The sequence below is a fragment of the Hibiscus syriacus genome, unplaced genomic scaffold, assembly GCF_006381635.1.
Source record: "Hibiscus syriacus cultivar Baekdansim isolate YM2019G1 unplaced genomic scaffold, ASM638163v2 tig00005929_pilon, whole genome shotgun sequence".
Lineage (NCBI taxonomy): Eukaryota > Viridiplantae > Streptophyta > Magnoliopsida > Malvales > Malvaceae > Hibiscus > Hibiscus syriacus.
Genome location: NW_024062071.1, coordinates 607,060 through 623,855, shown reverse-complemented (window position 1 = coordinate 623,855; position 16,796 = coordinate 607,060). Strand labels below are relative to the sequence as shown.

Genomic DNA, 16,796 nt, shown 5'->3' with positions numbered 1-16,796 from the left:
TTAATAACGGAATTATTGATGTAGTAGTTAAATACATTTATATAATAACATATTTAATTATTATTATGTATACATGTTATTATTTTGATTAAAATTTTAATTAGAGATGTTTTAATAAATTTAATATTTTAATAAGATTATAGAAAGATAATATATATCATCATCTTATTAATAAAAATAAGAAAAATAAATCAAAAGATTTAAGTCGCGTTTAATCATTGAACAAAGCATATTATTTATTCATTACTATCAATGAATTAACTTAGGTTAAACTGTAACTGACATAAGTTTTCGTAAAGATTATAGGACGTATACATTATCAATAGATTAAAAAAATTGAATAAATATTTCCTTTAATCACTTGAAATTATTTAAAAATAATTATTAATCGACGACTTGATTAAATTTAAATTAATAATTTAATAATATACGTGACTATTTTTTATTTACTAATCAGAATCACATAACTTAGTGGTCTTGTAAACATGTTATTTTTCTATAATGATATACATCAAAATTTAAAAAATCAAAATGTTCTTTGGATATAAAAAATAGTAAAACTGTTTTTATTAATGATATATTAATTTATATATTAAATAATAATCATAAAAAAATATCAAACCAGAAAAGGAAAATTAAATTAAATAATATTATCTACTGAACGCATCCCTCAAATTGCTCGCACTTCCCAACGCAAAACCCCGCATTACGTTTTTAGACACGTGTTCAAATATGGTTCATCCACGTCATACGAATTCCCCAGATGTGGGCCCTACTCGTTGGCGCGCGCCGATTGTCAGACAGAACAAACAAAAAACGGAAAACAATTGGTCTGGTCTGATAAACCGCACCGGTTCAACCGTTATGTCAGCTGAAGTGGTGTGTTGGTAAATAAAAAGGACAGGTGAGGGTAGTTCGGTAATAAAGCGAAGGACTTTCAGTTCCCAACTGACGGCTGCTACAAGGGAAGGGAAACAAAAAACTAAAACCAAACAAACGTCCCTTTTCTTCTGTAGTCGTCCTCTTCTTCTTCTTCTTCCCAATTTGGTCCGAAACGACGCATAATAAGTTCGTTACATTAGTTGCTACAATGACCGATTCAGAGGTAAAGTAACTCCACTACCCTTCTGCATAATCTAGCTTTTGTACTTTTTTTTAAAGAACGAATTTTGAATGTTTTTTTAGTATGTTTTAGTTTTTGGATTTTTTAAAGGAGTTGATTTTTATCTTTGATGTGGGTTCTTTGGTGATTTCTGGGTATTTTGTGTTTTGAGCAGAAATTGACGGCTTTGAAAAAGGCTTATGCCGAGATAGTTTTGAACACGGCTAAAGAGGCGGCGGCGAGGATAATGGTGTCGGAAAGGAAGGCTCACCGGTACCAGCAGGAGCTTTTCGCGACCAAAGACGAGGCATTGCATATGTTGGTTAGGTTGAAACAGATGTTGGATGCTAAGGTAGCTGTTTGGTCTTTGTTTCTTTATTTTCGTTTGTGTCTGATGATGTTTCGGCCCGATGTTATTATTTCGATTCGTTAACTGTCTTGCTAATGTCGGTCTCCTCCGGATATCTGTTTCTTTGGCTGTTGATGTTTTTGATTCTTGATCTCTTTGTTTGGTTGCCTTTTGTTTCAGTTTGTCTAGTTGATTGCATTGCATTAAATATGTTATGCTAGTTCATCTATTTTATTAGATTGCTCATCGTTCCAAGCATTATGAACGATACACATGGCGTAGTGAGCTCGAAAGAATGCAATTCATGAATCGGGATTGCCTTTTCGTTATACGATTTTTTTCCGTTAACAAATCTGTTTGCTTTGCTTTCAATGTGTTGCTTTGATGGGAGGTTATCGTGTTATGCACTAACTGGTTTTTTCTTAAACCCCTAAGCTTTACAGGGTGAGAAAAATGCATCCATTCATGAAAACCCACTGGTTTATGCACATTAGAACCGCCCAATGAAAGTAGGGTGGCTATTAGTTCAAGTAGATTCGAGAAGACAATCGACATTGTTTTTTCATGTTTTATATTGGTGATCTGTTTGTCGCGTATCTTGTGCCCTATCACTCAAACTCAACTATAACTGTGGGATACATTTGACATAGATAAGCTCAAACCTTTGTAGATGAGTAGTCGGTCCATCAAGCCAATTCTTACAGTACTTGCCGTCCGTGCCATGATTGTAGGTTAACGAAGCGGAGACGATGTCCTTGAATCAACAGAAAATAATTGAAGAGCTTGAAGCACAACTGGGGGAAGCTGAGGATATTGTTAGAGATCTTCGAGCAGAATTGAGAGAAACACAAGATGAGTTGGAGAGGCTGACCAAAAATCCGATGCGGTGTTCGGGCGAACACAACTCAGAACATGATGTTGCTGCTTGTGAGAAAATATCAAATGGAAATACAATCAGCAATTCTGGGTCTGTCATATCTTCCCAACTCGGTACACAAACCAACATCGTGACAGTTTCTGACATCAAGAGTTCAACAAATTTGGGTATTAAGTGTTCTTGTAAGGACAATTGCTACGTTTGTAACCCTGATTTCGCCTCCATAGTAATGAGACGAAAGAGCCTGATCTGTATAGAAATGGGTGCACTCAGAGGATTCTGCACTGGAAAGGTGTCTGTTGAATGAAAATTCTCTTTCCGAGCAAGTAGATGATGCAAAGAACAAGACCCTTCAGAACATGAAGAAGGGAAAGATATGCACACAAATGGTTCTCGACCAGAGGAAAATATAGATGAGTTCAAAGTGATGCAAACTGATGTTCATAACATCATTCAATCACTACCCATTAGTCCTTTTCGTAGGAAAAGGAAAAGAGCTGCTAGATATAAGAAAAATAGAGCTCCCTCGCCTAAGGATATGCCTGATCAGTTTGTAGCAACATGCCAAGAATATAATCTACTGTGCCCTGAAAGTTCTTCACATGCCGCTGATGAGAATGCTCGATTGGGGGAAGATTCTAGGATCATCAATCATGATGCTTCACGGGGTTCTCGTTCTCCTTCCATCCCTCGTTCACCTTCAAGTGTAGTGGAAGTAGTTACTGAATTGGGATATGAAAAAGTTGACAAGGATGATTCAAAGTTTGTTAAAGTTGTGATCTCCGTAATGGCAAAGACAATGATGAATTGCTGACAGACAAGAAAGAGTTGACAGGTCCGGACAGTGGATTCGCTGAGAAATTAGGGGTTGCATCTTGCAAACTGGAGCTCGAGATGGTTGACATCTTAGCTGTAAACCCGAATTTAAAGTGTCTGAAGTAACTGAAGGGTCTTCTCCTCAACGGGTAAATAATAAGTTTCTAATGTACACTTTCCAAAGAAAGAGGAAGAAGGATTCTTTGAGCAGCCCCGACAGAGATTGCTCACTCGATGAGGACACTTCCAAAAAGAAGAAGGATAAACGAAATGGTTCTCTAGACTCCGAAAAATCATCATTGATAGCTGAATCATCTCGAGACAGTCGACGACTAGCACAGGTGGCTCGCCAGGTTGGTTATCAATTGTCATACTTTTAATTCTTATCACTTTCAGCTTAACGTAAAGGACATATTTTTCTCTGTTTTTGTAAGCGAGTTGGTTGCTTAAGAGACTTACAGAACTGGTTGGTCAATCTGTGTCGATTAAAACAAAGTTTCGAACTTCCTGCATCATCCTTAACATCAAATATCCGAGTCACATAGACTGATCTGTTATTATCTCCAGTGTGCACATGTTCGCATGTCGCATGCAAAATTCTTGAGCTGCATTCTCCTTTGATTTCTGTTCAGAAAAGCTACAGTTGGTTCCGTTTACCGTAATACCGAATATTTGTCTGTCGTGTACTCTTTTGCAGCTCATATCGTTATCGGAAAAAAAGTGGCGGTAGCAGATTTAGCCGTCCTGTGCATGAATACAGGATGTGCGCAACAGGCGCAGCAAAAATGGGTGCAGCCTCTTTGCGTCTGATGGCATATATTCATCAACGTTGGTGTATGTGTTTTGGTGCTGTTTTGATGGAATGTATCAACATCCAACTCCTTTGAATCAACTTTACTAGCTGCTATATTTGATCACTGTTCTTGGTTCCCCTCCTTGTATGGCATGGCTAGGGATTTTTGCACCGATTTGCTCGGACCGGAGAGTATATCGAGTCGGTCTGATGAACGCTTGTTCCGTCACGTTCATTCCATCATTTGAAATTACCTTTTCTGCTTAAATGTCGAATATATTCCATTTATGTTTTTAATAACTTATCATCATTTTAATGGTGCTCGTGGTCACTAACATGATTATTGAATTTTCTGCTTAAATATTATATTACATATTAGTGTCGGAATTATTTTTCCTCACAAATAAGATTAATTTATAGCATTTCGATAGATATTGTATGTAGCGACAGACGCAGGAATTTGTATAAGGGTGTGAATATAAAAGATTATATTGAAACTTCAGAGGGTGAGATTATAAAATCTTAGAGGTGTGAAATTAAATAATTCATATAAAATTTAAAGAAAATATCTAAAATATAAGGAATTTTAAATTTTTTTGGGGAGACCGCAACCTCTTGATCTATCATTGATTATAAACTATTTAATTTGGAAAATTATATCGTGGATCACTCAGCTTTAGATAATATATCATTTGTATAATTAAATTTTAAATTGATTCAATTATAATATTGAATTTTTATTTTAGTTTCAATTATAGCATTTGATTGTCAACTCGGTAAAGACGTGATCATGCAGGGATGAAGTTAGGATCAATATTAAGAGGTAAAACTGTTTTGGGTAAACTATGTGAATAGTCTTTTTTTTTTATTTAGGGTATGGCTGACTTTGGTCACAATTTTAAAATTAAGGGTAAATGGTCCTAACATTATCGCCCGGTATGGTTTAAGTCCCTCTATTGTTAACTCTTAACGAATAAGTGACACAACTGAGGGACAAAAATCGAATATGTGACACAGCTGAGGGACTAAAATCGAATATGTGACAAATGAGGGACTAAAATCGAACGAGAGTTAACGACTGAGGGACTAAAATCAAACGGATCGATAACGTTAGAGACATGTACCCTTTATTTTTAAATTGTGACCAAAGTTGGTCAGACCAACAAAAAAGGGGACTATACGCATAGTTTACCCGATTGTTTTATATCAAAAGAACAAGAATCTATTAAGTATATAAATTTAAAATTTGAGAGGAATAAAAGATTATTGAACTAATATTTAAAATAAAAAGGACCTAAACTATCATTATACCAAACCACAATGTACGTTCATCCCTCACATAAAAATAACGTCATTTTGATACCCAAAATAACGTAATTTCAGTGTGATATCTATATCAGCAGCCGTCTCAGTGGTATAATTGAACCTAGAACAAAAATTTAGTACTATAATTGATGTGATTAAAAATTGATGGTACGGATGATACAATCCCTAAAATGGAATGGTATCTTACGGAATTTACCCTTAGTTTTATAGCAACATGAAAAATTACAAGATTACGCAAAGGAATAGTAAATACATTGTAAATTTAGAGAAAAATAGTAAAAGAAAAAGGAAAGGTGACAAAAGAAAAGGCCTTTCCACCTGAAGAAAGGAAAAATCCGAATCCTCTCTAACTCTCTAAACCATGAGTCTCTTCGGTCTGGGCAGGTGACTCACAATTTTCACCTCTTTTATTTTCTCCTTAATATTAATTGATTATTGTTAATTTGTTATTGTCATTCCATGCATGTTTTTCTAGATTATGTTAGATCCGTTGTAATCGTATTGCCTTTTTTTTCCTTGATTTAAGATCAGCGATCAACTCATCTAGTTCGCCGTCATTATGTTTATTTAAACTTCTGGAAAAAGAACATTTACGTTTGTTTGGTTGGGTGAAAGAATGGAAAGATGGAGGGAGGAGATAAATTTTGAGTGTGTTTGATAGTAAAGAAAATGTGAATTAGTTCAAAATATGAGATAAAATGTGATACATAGGTGAATTAGTTCAAAATATTTATTTTTCAAAGCTTAATTTTATTTCTCATATCTTCTTAATGATAACAAGCAAATTGTTAATCTTCCTAATTTGCCTTCTGGTTCCTTTATTTATCTGGTATACTTATCTGAAATACTATTGTTTTCTTCGAGCAATTGGCTGTTCTTAGTTGATCTTTTCATTATTATAGCTTCTCAAAGATTCTCGACTTATAACAGGTTAATCGTGATCATTAATTGAAAGTTGAATAAACTAGGAGAAAATTAATAGGAACAAGTATAGTCTAGGAGAAACTAATAAGTTTGTCAAAAATATTTATTAATCAGGTTGAATGAATGCTTAAGATCTTCCATAGTTTTCAGTTAGACAGGGGCTCTGTGTATGGTCATGCTTTATGTGTCCATTTATGTGTGATTAGTATTTCAAGCCATAAAAAGAGTGTTTTTCCCCCAATTCTTGTAAATATTGTTTTTCTATTTTGTTAAAAATCAATTTGATACTCTGCTTAGTTTGAATGCCTCTGAACTATGTTGCTTTGAATCTTTATCCTGATTTATCATGCTGTACACTAATGAAATACCTTCTATGTACGCAAGCTTTTTTTGTTATATCCTATGACACAAATTTTGACAAATTGAACTTACCTATGTCGAATGTGTGTATTTCTTACTGCCACTCCCATACCTGAGCAGTATAACTGTTTACCATTTATGTATCTTCTCGGTTAACAATTTTCCTGATAATAGATTGCTCTAAAAACAGAAATCAGCCAACATTTCGCCCCAAAAAAAGTGCACCCTCAGGAAGTAAGGTTGGTTATTTTTGTTCCTTTTTCTAATAAAAAATAATTAATATTTTTCGTCTCTGCTTGTTCCCTCTTATTGTGTTTGAATCCCGTTGGATTGTTCATGTGACCACTGATCACCTTTCCAAGTATTCCCCTTGGTAAATAAATTGTATCCAATTTTTTTACTAAGAATTTCTTGATTGTGAATTTGCAGCTTTAGCACACTGGAAGTACGCTACAAATTTTCCAGAAACTAAAAGAAAACAAGCACAACTTAACTGCAAAGATCTAGTATTTATTTGTTAAGAAAACTAAGAGAAGCTCCAGAATCCTCAATTTAATTGCTTTCTGGCCCTTTTACTTGGCATTTTAACTACTTAAATGGTTTCCATTAATTCTGCAACTTGTTATTTATATTTGTAAAGCAATAATTCACTTAGCCATGTCAATAGGGGAAAAGAAGAAAATAGCTTTCACCATTAATATTTCTATTTGAAAATTTTCATTGCTTTTGAAGTCACTTGTTCAAGAAACAAGTTTACGTTATGATGCTATACTTAAAAAAACAAATTACAGATTTCAATGCTCCGCTGACATGCATGACGGTTCTACAGACTCACATGTTTGACCAACTCATGGATATTTGAGGGTCTTGTATACGCGTACTATATGTGGTATTTTTTTTATTAATTGTGGATCTACCTCTAAACATGGTTAGTTCTGCTGGGTGTTGAGCTTAACAATGATTGTTTAACCTTTTAAAGGTTTCTCTCCATTTCTTCAGAGCTGGTTTCTTTATAATGCTTTTATATAAATATTTTCTGGACTTCATTCTGCTATATTAGTAGCTTAGAAGAATTTGCAATTCTCATACAAGTACCGTAACAACATAATGCAGGGTGCACAGCTTATGCAACACATTGATTCTACCCTGGGCAGTGGAAACCTAAGGGAAGCAGTAAGGCTACCTCCTGGGGAGGATTTAAATGAATGGCTCGCTGTCAACAGTATCTCTTGCTCCCTCTTTTTCTTTCTTTCTTACTTACACACCCTGCACACGCCTGCAAAAATTCAGAATTATTCCTGATAGATGTATTTTTTTGAATATGTGTAATTATCCATGAATATTCGAATTGTGTGGCCATGCTGTAATTTACTTTCATAACTGCTAATTTATTAGCTGATCTTTTATAGAATCTTTTAGTACATTTTCTTTCCCCTTTTTTGGCAACTGTCTGATTTCTTTGAAGCTCGTTGCTTAAATATAATTGTTGGATCCTTTTCAGCTGTAGATTTCTTCAATCAGGTGAATCTGCTCTATGGTACCCTTACAGAGTTTTGCACCGCAGAGAACTGTCCTACAATGACTGCAGGCCATAAGTCTGACATATCAAACCCGATTCTTCTTACCCTTCTCAATATATTAATAGTACAAACCCTAAATCTTAAAATTTCCATCGCTGCCTGTATGACCCTGTCATGTTTGGTTCTTTTGATGGTATCAAGAGTATTTCTATCAAATGATAATTGGGACTCACCCTGTCATGGCTCTTTATCGCTTTGAAACATGCACAAATATTGCATTAGTTCAGTTTCAGTAATAAAAGAGTATCTTGCTAAAGTATTTCTATCTTGTGCAGAATGTAACAATGAAACTTATATCCTCCTCCCCTACCACTGCATTTTTTGTTTGTTTTCGTGTTTGGTTCTTGTACCTTATGCTTTCTCATCATTCTATTTAACAATTCCATAGTTACCTGCAGAACGCATTGATATTCTACTTTTTTAAAATTCTTCCAGAGTGGATATCTTGGTTTTTCTGGAGTTTGATTATTTGCTGCCTGACAAAACTTTATAGGTATGAATATAGATGGGCGGATGGTGTGCAGATCAAGAAACCTATAGAGGTTTCTGCCCCAAAATACGTCGAATATTTAATGGACTGGATCGAATCTCAGCTTGATGATGAATCCATTTTTCCTCAAAAGCTTGGTAAAATGTTCATCATTAACGCGCTTAATCCTCTTAAATTCTATTGTGTCATGCTAAATGCTTTGTCAATGTTTTAACTGTATATTCCGAATTCGCTAGGTGCACGGTTCCCTCCCAACTTCAAGGAGGTCGTGATTGCACTTCCAGAAATCGTGAGCCTCAAGGAAGAAGCCCATTTGAACACATGCTTCAAGCATTTCATACTGTTTACTTCTGTGAGTTCTCTTCTGCTGCTTAATAGTTAATATTCTGTCTGCTTATTTATTTTTGAAGCAGTAGTGTACAAGGATTCGTTTGTTCGTTCATCCTCGAATGCAAGAATATGCGTGGTCAATTAGAAAGTCTGTCGTTTGTTTTATTCAGTTAGCGGTTTTTTGCATCGGCAGGAGTTCGGGCTGATCGACAAGAAAGAGCTAGCTCCTCTTCAGGAGCTCATTGAATCCATCATAGTCCCCGGCTAAGCATACAGTGGCTGGAGATCCTGAGAAGGATTTAAAAAATGGGTAAAGTACACTAGAGGTCACTTAACTATGTAGAAATGATCTTTTTGAATCAGCTACCTTTTAAATGTTACAAAATGGTCATTAACATTTATCAAACGGTTACAGAATAGTCCTTAAGCTTCTTGAGATTTATTGCTATTTTTACGTTGCAAGGGATCATTTTGTAACTGTTTAAGAAGTTCAATGACTATTTTGTAACATTTGAAAGATCTTTGACCGAAAAGATCATTTTTTTACATACTTCATTGACCTTTAGTGTATTTTTATCAACAAAAAAAAAAAAAAAGGGAAGCAAAAGTAATAAATGGCTGTGTAAGTAATAAAAATAAACCCAGAGTTGTAGGCTTGAGACTTGAATCCTCATTCTATAAGAAGAGAAAACCCATTATGTAGAAGCAACAATGATAGCCAGTGGAGCCTGGCAGGCAACTGCACCCGAAGCTTATCTGTTGGATGGCTTAAAAAAAATTAATTTATGAAAAGAAAATATCGATTTTATGATTAAAGTGTATGTCGGATAGTGTAATTTGAAGCTTCTTGATTATGGTTGTTGATTTACTTACATGTATTAATTAGTTGATGCGACTCAATCGTGTTATATTTAATCATGCTTATATAGTAAAATACAGAATCAAAACGTATTTTGAAAAAAATATTTGGGTGATCAGAACCGAAATTAAGCAATAGATGGGTGGTTTACCCTACAAGTTAACTTGTGATTGGAAAAGAACATAACTTAAAGGTAAAAATGCATCAGAGGTCCTTATATTTGTGAATAAAAATCAGAGTGGTCCTTGTATTATTTTCTCTCTCAATGTGGCCATCCAACTCAAAAAATAAACCCAATGTGACCCTTTGACTAACGTTTTTCGTTGTTGACTGTTACGGTGTTGACGTAATGGTTCACAGTATTGACGTGTGGTTAGCAACATGGCGAATGATATGATAGATATACTAAATTGATAACTCAAATATGATAAATGGACAACCATGTCAGCATCGTGGATCCCATGTCAGAACGGTAACGTCAACGACGGAAAAACATTGGTCAGAGATCACATTAGATTTGTTTTATGAGTTTAATGGCCACATTGAGAGAGCTAAAATAATATAAGGATCATATTAATTTTTTTCAAAAGTATAGGGACCTATACCTTTTTGCCTAAAACGATTAATTAACAACAATAGGGGCATTGGTTCAAGTATTTTTTCCCACATTTGAAATAATAAATCTATCAAAGCAGACAAGAACCATTTATGGGAAAACAAACTAAAACCGAACCGAAATCCCTGTTCTTATTATCTTCCTGTAAGTGCAGCAAATTCCTGTTTAGAAAGGGAAAAAAAACATGTTACAGTGAACAAGAAGATTACGAGAGAAAGAAAAGAGGGATAACAACTAAGCTGACCTTATCACCTTAGCTAGGTCCACAGCTACTCTAAATGCTAAGTATATTATATCAACGATTACCCACTAGCAAAAACCATGGTTGGGATTTTCTCCAGATTTTCTGTTGGCAGGTCCGCCCATCGACGCTTCCCTCGTAAGAAGTTTCTATAATTTTGAACTGACTCTGTAGCATCTGAATCTATAATTTTTTTTTCTTTTTTGGTATTGTTGGGTCTTTCTTCTTTTGGATGAGTTCATTGATGGTTCATCTTTGATTGGTTTTTTTTTGGATTGACCTTTTCATACGATCTGATTATTTGGTAATTTTGTTGCCTGGATTTTGGGTTTTCTTAATAGAATTCAGTCATCATGTGCCGTATGTGTAATTTGATGAATACAAAGAGGAAGTGGTTCTGCAATTGAAACCTAGAAATTTATCAATTTGAGCAAACCCAGATTTCTTTTATTAATAACCTGTTTTGGGATAATCCGTATATGGTTTTGGAATTTTGGGTTCTTTTTGTTATTCAATTCATGTTACTTGAATTTCTTGATGTTGCAAAATAATTATGTGAAAGCTTGTTTCTGGTCTGATTATCGAGTTCCTAGTCTTAACAACGAGTTTTTTTTACGATTTCGGTTTATGCCTGATCTTGCTGAAACTTGATGTTTGCTTTTGCCTATGATTTGAGTAGTTTAATTCTTGTTGGATATGACTGATGATTTTCCCATTGGAGGTGCAAGATGAAAGATATGTTATGCCCCCGAATCCGGATGTAGCCGCTACAGCTGATGCTGCTAGTGCGACGGCCACTGCACATGGAATTGAGGTAGCAGTTGAGTTTAAGCCGTTTGAACGCCCGATCGAGCCTTTGGACAGTGATCGGATGATCAGTGCCCCCCTACCTGAACCTTCAATTCTAAACGTAATCATCTGAGACTTCTTGCCTTTTGTGTCTAGCTTCATAACCGCGTTCTTTGCTATGGATTGCATTAGTTTAGGAAATAAAGTTAGCGATGGCTGAAGAATTTTATTCTCGATACATCAAAATATGGCTAGCGTACCTATTAATGTAACCGCTGCTGATGGTGGTGCGAAGAAAACGATTCCTTCGCGTGACTATTATGTAGTCCCATGATGAAAAAGGGCCTTGTTTCAGTTAGCGAGATTCATATTATTTTCAGGCCTTATTCCCACAGGTTAATGTCAATTGTCCTCTTCATTCTTTTCATATGTCAGCGGTCCGGAGTTGTACAAACCATTTCTTAAGAATTTCTCGTCGGTTTAAATCGAAATTTCATATACTGCTTTTCTGTCATCAGAATGGAAGCATCTGGAAGGAGCAAGTGTCGGCTAACGTAAGGAGAGTCGAGTTGCCGGTTATAAAGGATGGAGACACCCTTGAATCCAAGGCTACCGGAATGAAACCCCAACCCACTCATCAAGCCGCTTGATTTTACCATCTGTAAGTGCCCCGGAGCGTAACTTATTGAATCTCCTCGAAGAAGGTAATGCATCCGGGATCTAAAGCCTGGTGTCGAATCTTGATTACAATTAAACTCGGAATAATTCGCATATATATACCTTTCAAGTACAGGACGAAATATTCAATATTCGCATTAATGTCATTTGTTTTAACACCTTCGCTATGGTCTTCAGTGCATGGGTACTATGACATAAGTAGGTTACATTCGGTACTGTTGTTACCGGCCGGCGATGGATGATCGTTCTTGTTGACTGCTTTTCGGGTTCCCGAGAAATTGCTTATGTGTTTAGATATAGTTTTTTCTCATCTTCGAATAAGTACTCATTTTAATCGATGTTTGGGTGCTGTAATTTTACAACATTTTATGATTCGGGATTGAATCCAAGACCTAATGTCAACCAGAATTAAAATAAGATTCTTTGTCAATACATTACATTAGAAGAAAATGAATAATTATTGGACGGACTCTTAACGCCAAATACATACCGTACTAGTTCCGTGTCTGCGACAAAGCGACACCTTCAGTCGATGCTTCTAACCCTTGTTCTCCATGTATGGCAGATTTGAGCACATTGTACTGATCGGTCACGGACTTGTACAAAGCTTGTGTATATGCATCCTTAACCTGTACATATACAGGATGTAAAAAGTCGTCCGACCCCGTGTGCCGAACACAAATACTTAAATAAAAATGAAGCGTTCGAGTAATATAAGTGTGTCATGGCGTTATGCATGCAACTGACCTCTTCGGACTTCTCCCCAGCAGCAGCAATTTCAGGAGCTACTGATAGTCCAGTCCCATGGAAGGCTATGATTCTTTGTTCTCCGATTTCTTTTTCTACCTGAAAGGGAAAACGCCATCGAATCAAGAGAGGAAACGTAAATGTTTGCGACAGAAACCGACGAGCAAATTTGTCCTACACACCTGAGATGGAGGGGGCATGATGTCATGGCACAACAGTGCCAAGGGATACATATGCCCTGGAGTACCTGAACTTTCTATCAGCCTTCTCATGTTGTCCACAGAAGAAGAATCAAAGGGTGCCTGATTCACACGCTTAATGACTAGAAATTCTTGAAAAAACAACAGAAACTGTTAAAAAGAATGGCTGTAAGAACTTACTGGATACCATTCTTCCGTAACGGGATTCGGGCGGTCCCTGCCACCACTTGGTGCAATCCATACTAATTTCGAGCCAGTCCTATAACGAATACACAATTTCAAGTCTAAGGTTCAATATTTTTGCTGTAAAAACCACAATGCAGATTCAAGGTTGTTAATATGAAGATTGCATTAATGTACCTTAGCAGCATAGCCATCTCTTTTAAGCTTCGTATGTTTGCCTTTCTTTTCGTATCAGCAAGCTCGGGAACATCGTACATGTGCTTTTTGGAGTACACACATATGAGGTTTCTAAAACAAATTTGGTAAAACATTTTTTTTGGTTAGTGGTTCTTGGCCTAATCAAGTGAAAATCAGTAACTATCTTAGTACCTTCCCATGCTGAAAGGCTTGCAAAGAGGGTCTGTTATGACTCTATCCCCTGCAACATAGATCTGCAACATAGAACATCATTTATGCTTAAACATAGAGATAATGACTACTACCGAATGCTTGGAATCGATTTTTTTTTTTTGGGGGGGGGGAGGGGAATCACCAGGTTCTCGGCAATGTGCGGATTTGTTTTCTCAAGCAACAATGCAATGACGGCCGGATCAGCTTCAGTTTGATGGTTCGAAATAAGTACAACATTGTGACCCTGCAATGCAATGATTGAACAAAATTCAGTCATGTTTAGAAGTGATTGCAGAAGAAAGTAGAAACCATGAGGGGGGGAAAGACTGAGCACTGTCACCTGCTTAAGCTTCTCCTCTATTTCATAGAAAAGAAAGAGATTACCGACGTATGAATTTCTGCAATTAATATAATAGAAACATGTTAAGAGAAGTAACAAATGCATCCTTGGGTACGTAGTTAGAATATGAACAATATAATTTTGAATAACAGGAATGACAATTAACAGGTTATGATGTAGTTGATATGAATTAACAAATGCATCCTTGTGTGGTATTTGTACACCCACCTGAAATCAATCAAAGGCCGAATATAATTTTGACCAAACATGTAGTAGTCAAATGGCTCCCGCAAAGCTTTGTGGTAGGGTTGAAATACAAAAGGATCCTGAAAAGCTACAGTCATATTCCATGCAGAAGTTCATAAAAACGTATAATCTGAATGCAGTATCTTAACAAGGAAGTTCATAAAAGTTACAAATTGTTTATTCATCTTGAAAGAGCATTTTAGAATAACTACCTCTACATCCAAAAGCACAAGGTCAAGTGCAACAGCCATGTTCGACAACACAATTTTAGCAGCGGCGGGATCTCTACTTTGGAAAACCTAAATGTTGCCGCAAGCGAAAAATGTTCCCTTGTAAGTTTTCAGATATACATGCAAAAGATACGCAATAGTGAGAAAAAAAATCCACCAAGATTTTCGAAGGGCGTTGATCATGTACTGAAGAGAGCATATGGTATCTAGAACATACATTAATGTGAGTAAAGTTAGGAGTTTGAGTTTAGCAGTTTACAGCATTTTTATAATTCCAAAAGAATTCTTCCATTCCTGCTGCAACATTTGGTGGTAGCCTTCCGACTTCTACTTCCTTCTTAATTCCAGATAGGACTTCTGTAGATAGATGAGTAGTATGAGTGAAAAAACCAACCTCTAGTTTAAATTTTGAACTATAGTGAACGTGTATACAAAGAACTGGCCCCCCTCTCTAATTTGTCCCCCTTCTTTATGTTCTGCTCAAAGAACTGGTCCATCTTATGTAGGAACCATAAAAACTTATTCAGTTATATTTTCCAATAAAGATAGATAGTCTCCAGGTCTTGTTTCCTAAAGTCTAAATTTCCTCGTTCATGATCGTTGTCGAATTAGACTTGTCCTTGATCAACATTTCAGGTTTATGAGGTTTATATGAACCTTACTCTAGCTCCACTAATCACTGTTATCTTTCCTCACTGTAGGTTTAGGAAACAAAGGTCATCAATCAGGAATCCGAGATACATGCAGCATTCAGCAGTCAACAGGATATGTTCACCATCTATCTCAATTGTGTTAACAGAAATCTGGGGAAGTTGTGCCGTAACTTGAAAATTGGATTTATGCAAAGTTCTGTTTTAGTTTTCACACTAACTCACGCAGAATTTACAGAGTTTGGCTAAATGAGCTTTTCTCATACTAGATATGTTCTTACTCAGGGCAGTGCATTGATTGTTGAATAAATAAACAGCTCTTTTCAATAACAGAGCTCGTAGTCCAATAAGTTCAAGCATCTTACTCTTGAGTAACATCACTTTCATATGTTCTTAAATCAATAAAGACTCCTAAGCAAATTCTCACGTGAAACGATTTTCTGTGTAACTATTCATTTCGATGTTGCATATAATTCAGCATCAAATTGTTTTACTCCAATCTTCTACGAAGCCCATAAAAATAAGTATTATTTTATAGCTGCACGAACGTAATTCATTCAAGTATCAATAAAAATACTGAATCGGACCTTTCCTAAATGGCGGCTTTTACAACGTAAGCAATTTAGATTTTCATATATTTTCGATAATAAACAGCAGTTTAGAAACCACGTCATCTTTGCACAAATCAAATTAGAACAAGAATTCTACGTTCGCAAGTAATATGACAAATTCCTTTTTAAACATCACAATCCATATTTAATTAACACTCCTCATATTTCCCCTCGATTGATCCATTCTTCGGAATAAACAAGAAACAAAAGAAATCACGCGGATTTATTTACTGTAACAGTTGCAAATAAAGAAAAAAAGCCCCAAAAAAAGAGCTTAAGCCTTAAAAAGAAAGCGTACCTTCCTCAGAGCGAGCATCAATGAAGGTACGAGAATGCTCAACGTCCAGCTTGCCGCCTTCGGTGGTACCAGCGGCGGCGACACCAGATTCCTTGTGTTTAACGAGCTCAGCCATTGCCTTAGCCGTGACGAAGAGAGTTGCTTCGGCCGTAGATCTAAAGAGCTTCACTCGCTGAAAAGGAATCAAAAACGAAGAAAAAGGACGAGGAGGATTGAGTGAGAAGGAAAATGGAGGAGAGCTAGTGGAAATGTTAATAAAGAATTGGAGACGCGAACCAGACATCAGACTTATTGCATTTTAAACCAAACAGATAATATATTATATATATTATATCATAACAAATATAATATATATATCATATCATATCATATCTACTATATTATGTATGGGTAAATTACAAATTTTATCACTAAACTTTACTCTATCTCTTATTTTGATCACTTAACTTTAAAAAATTTAATTTTCTCACTAAACTTAATACATTAATTTTTTTGTCATTGAAATTTACTCTATCTTCTATTTTAGTTACTCCGTAGTTAATAAGTTAACAATGTTAAAGATGACGTTGTTTAAAAAAAAACAAAAAATTCAACAAAATGATATCGTTTTGTATCTATATAACATCTCATTTTAATGTTGTTAACTATTTAACAGTTGAGTGATAAAAATACATAATGTATTAAGTTTAGTGAGAAAATTGAAAAGATTTAAAGAATAATAAATAAACTAGGAGAGGATAAAATTCAATTACCAAATTTATAATTTACCTA

General features: G+C 35.5%; 4 protein-coding genes across 5 annotated transcripts; 3 read left to right on the top strand and 1 right to left on the bottom strand.

Moving 5' to 3' along the window:
- Positions 1-970: 970 nt before the first annotated feature.
- Positions 971-2,680, top strand: LOC120200182 (spindle assembly abnormal protein 6 homolog). Its single transcript, XM_039201084.1, has 3 exons — positions 971-1,105; positions 1,278-1,454; positions 2,183-2,680. The coding sequence occupies exons 1-3, from the start codon at positions 1,091-1,093 to the stop codon at positions 2,633-2,635; spliced, it is 645 nt and encodes a 214-aa protein (XP_039057015.1). The 5' UTR covers positions 971-1,090; the 3' UTR covers positions 2,636-2,680.
- Positions 2,681-5,562: 2,882 nt separating this feature from the next.
- Positions 5,563-9,686, top strand: LOC120200026 (MOB kinase activator-like 1A). Of its 2 annotated transcripts, XM_039200972.1 has the most exons (7): positions 5,563-5,647; positions 6,738-6,786; positions 7,661-7,769; positions 8,049-8,142; positions 8,621-8,754; positions 8,854-8,969; positions 9,141-9,686. In XM_039200972.1, the coding sequence occupies exons 1-7, from the start codon at positions 5,625-5,627 to the stop codon at positions 9,213-9,215; spliced, it is 600 nt and encodes a 199-aa protein (XP_039056903.1). In that variant the 5' UTR covers positions 5,563-5,624; the 3' UTR covers positions 9,216-9,686. The 2 variants fall into 2 exon arrangements, with proteins under 2 accessions (XP_039056903.1, XP_039056902.1); XM_039200971.1 differs by lacking the exon at positions 8,049-8,142 and having other exon boundaries at positions 5,571-5,647; positions 6,722-6,786; positions 9,141-9,370.
- A 259-nt stretch (positions 9,687-9,945) lies between these two features.
- LOC120200180 (glycerol-3-phosphate acyltransferase, chloroplastic-like) lies at positions 9,946-16,323 on the bottom strand. The gene is made up of 13 exons (XM_039201082.1): positions 16,026-16,323; positions 14,726-14,823; positions 14,449-14,535; positions 14,219-14,316; positions 13,991-14,048; positions 13,793-13,894; positions 13,630-13,691; positions 13,438-13,548; positions 13,258-13,336; positions 13,060-13,179; positions 12,878-12,976; positions 12,621-12,759; positions 9,946-9,958 (listed from the first exon to the last, which is right to left on the bottom strand). The coding sequence occupies exons 1-12, from the start codon at positions 16,306-16,308 to the stop codon at positions 12,625-12,627; spliced, it is 1,332 nt and encodes a 443-aa protein (XP_039057013.1). The 5' UTR covers positions 16,309-16,323; the 3' UTR covers positions 9,946-9,958; positions 12,621-12,624.
- On the top strand, positions 10,514-12,624 carry LOC120200181. The gene is made up of 3 exons (XM_039201083.1): positions 10,514-10,801; positions 11,392-11,573; positions 11,971-12,624. Exons 1-3 carry the CDS (start codon positions 10,744-10,746, stop codon positions 12,100-12,102), a joined length of 372 nt encoding a protein of 123 aa, XP_039057014.1. The 5' UTR covers positions 10,514-10,743; the 3' UTR covers positions 12,103-12,624.
- Positions 16,324-16,796: the final 473 nt, after the last annotated feature.

Coding starts and splice junctions, on each gene's coding strand:
- LOC120200182 (XM_039201084.1), top strand. Junction 1,455..2,182: donor AACAGATGTTGGATGCTAAG/GTAGCTGTTTGG, acceptor CCATGATTGTAG/GTTAACGAAGCGGAGACGAT.
- LOC120200181 (XM_039201083.1), top strand. CDS start 10,744: ATGGTTGGGATTTTCTCCAGATTTTCTGTTGGCAGGTCCGCCCATCGA. Junction 10,802..11,391: donor CGCCCATCGACGCTTCCCTC/GTAAGAAGTTTC, acceptor TGGAGGTGCAAG/ATGAAAGATATGTTATGCCC. Junction 11,574..11,970: donor CTGAACCTTCAATTCTAAAC/GTAATCATCTGA, acceptor TTCTGTCATCAG/AATGGAAGCATCTGGAAGGA.
- LOC120200180 (XM_039201082.1), bottom strand. CDS start 16,308: ATGTCTGGTTCGCGTCTCCAATTCTTTATTAACATTTCCACTAGCTCT. Junction 12,977..13,059: donor TCATGCCCCCTCCATCTCAG/GTGTGTAGGACA, acceptor TTTCCCTTTCAG/GTAGAAAAAGAAATCGGAGA. Junction 12,760..12,877: donor CTGGGGAGAAGTCCGAAGAG/GTCAGTTGCATG, acceptor GTATATGTACAG/GTTAAGGATGCATATACACA.
- LOC120200026 (XM_039200972.1), top strand. CDS start 5,625: ATGAGTCTCTTCGGTCTGGGCAG. Junction 6,787..7,660: donor GTGCACCCTCAGGAAGTAAG/GTTGGTTATTTT, acceptor AACATAATGCAG/GGTGCACAGCTTATGCAACA. Junction 8,755..8,853: donor CATTTTTCCTCAAAAGCTTG/GTAAAATGTTCA, acceptor CGAATTCGCTAG/GTGCACGGTTCCCTCCCAAC.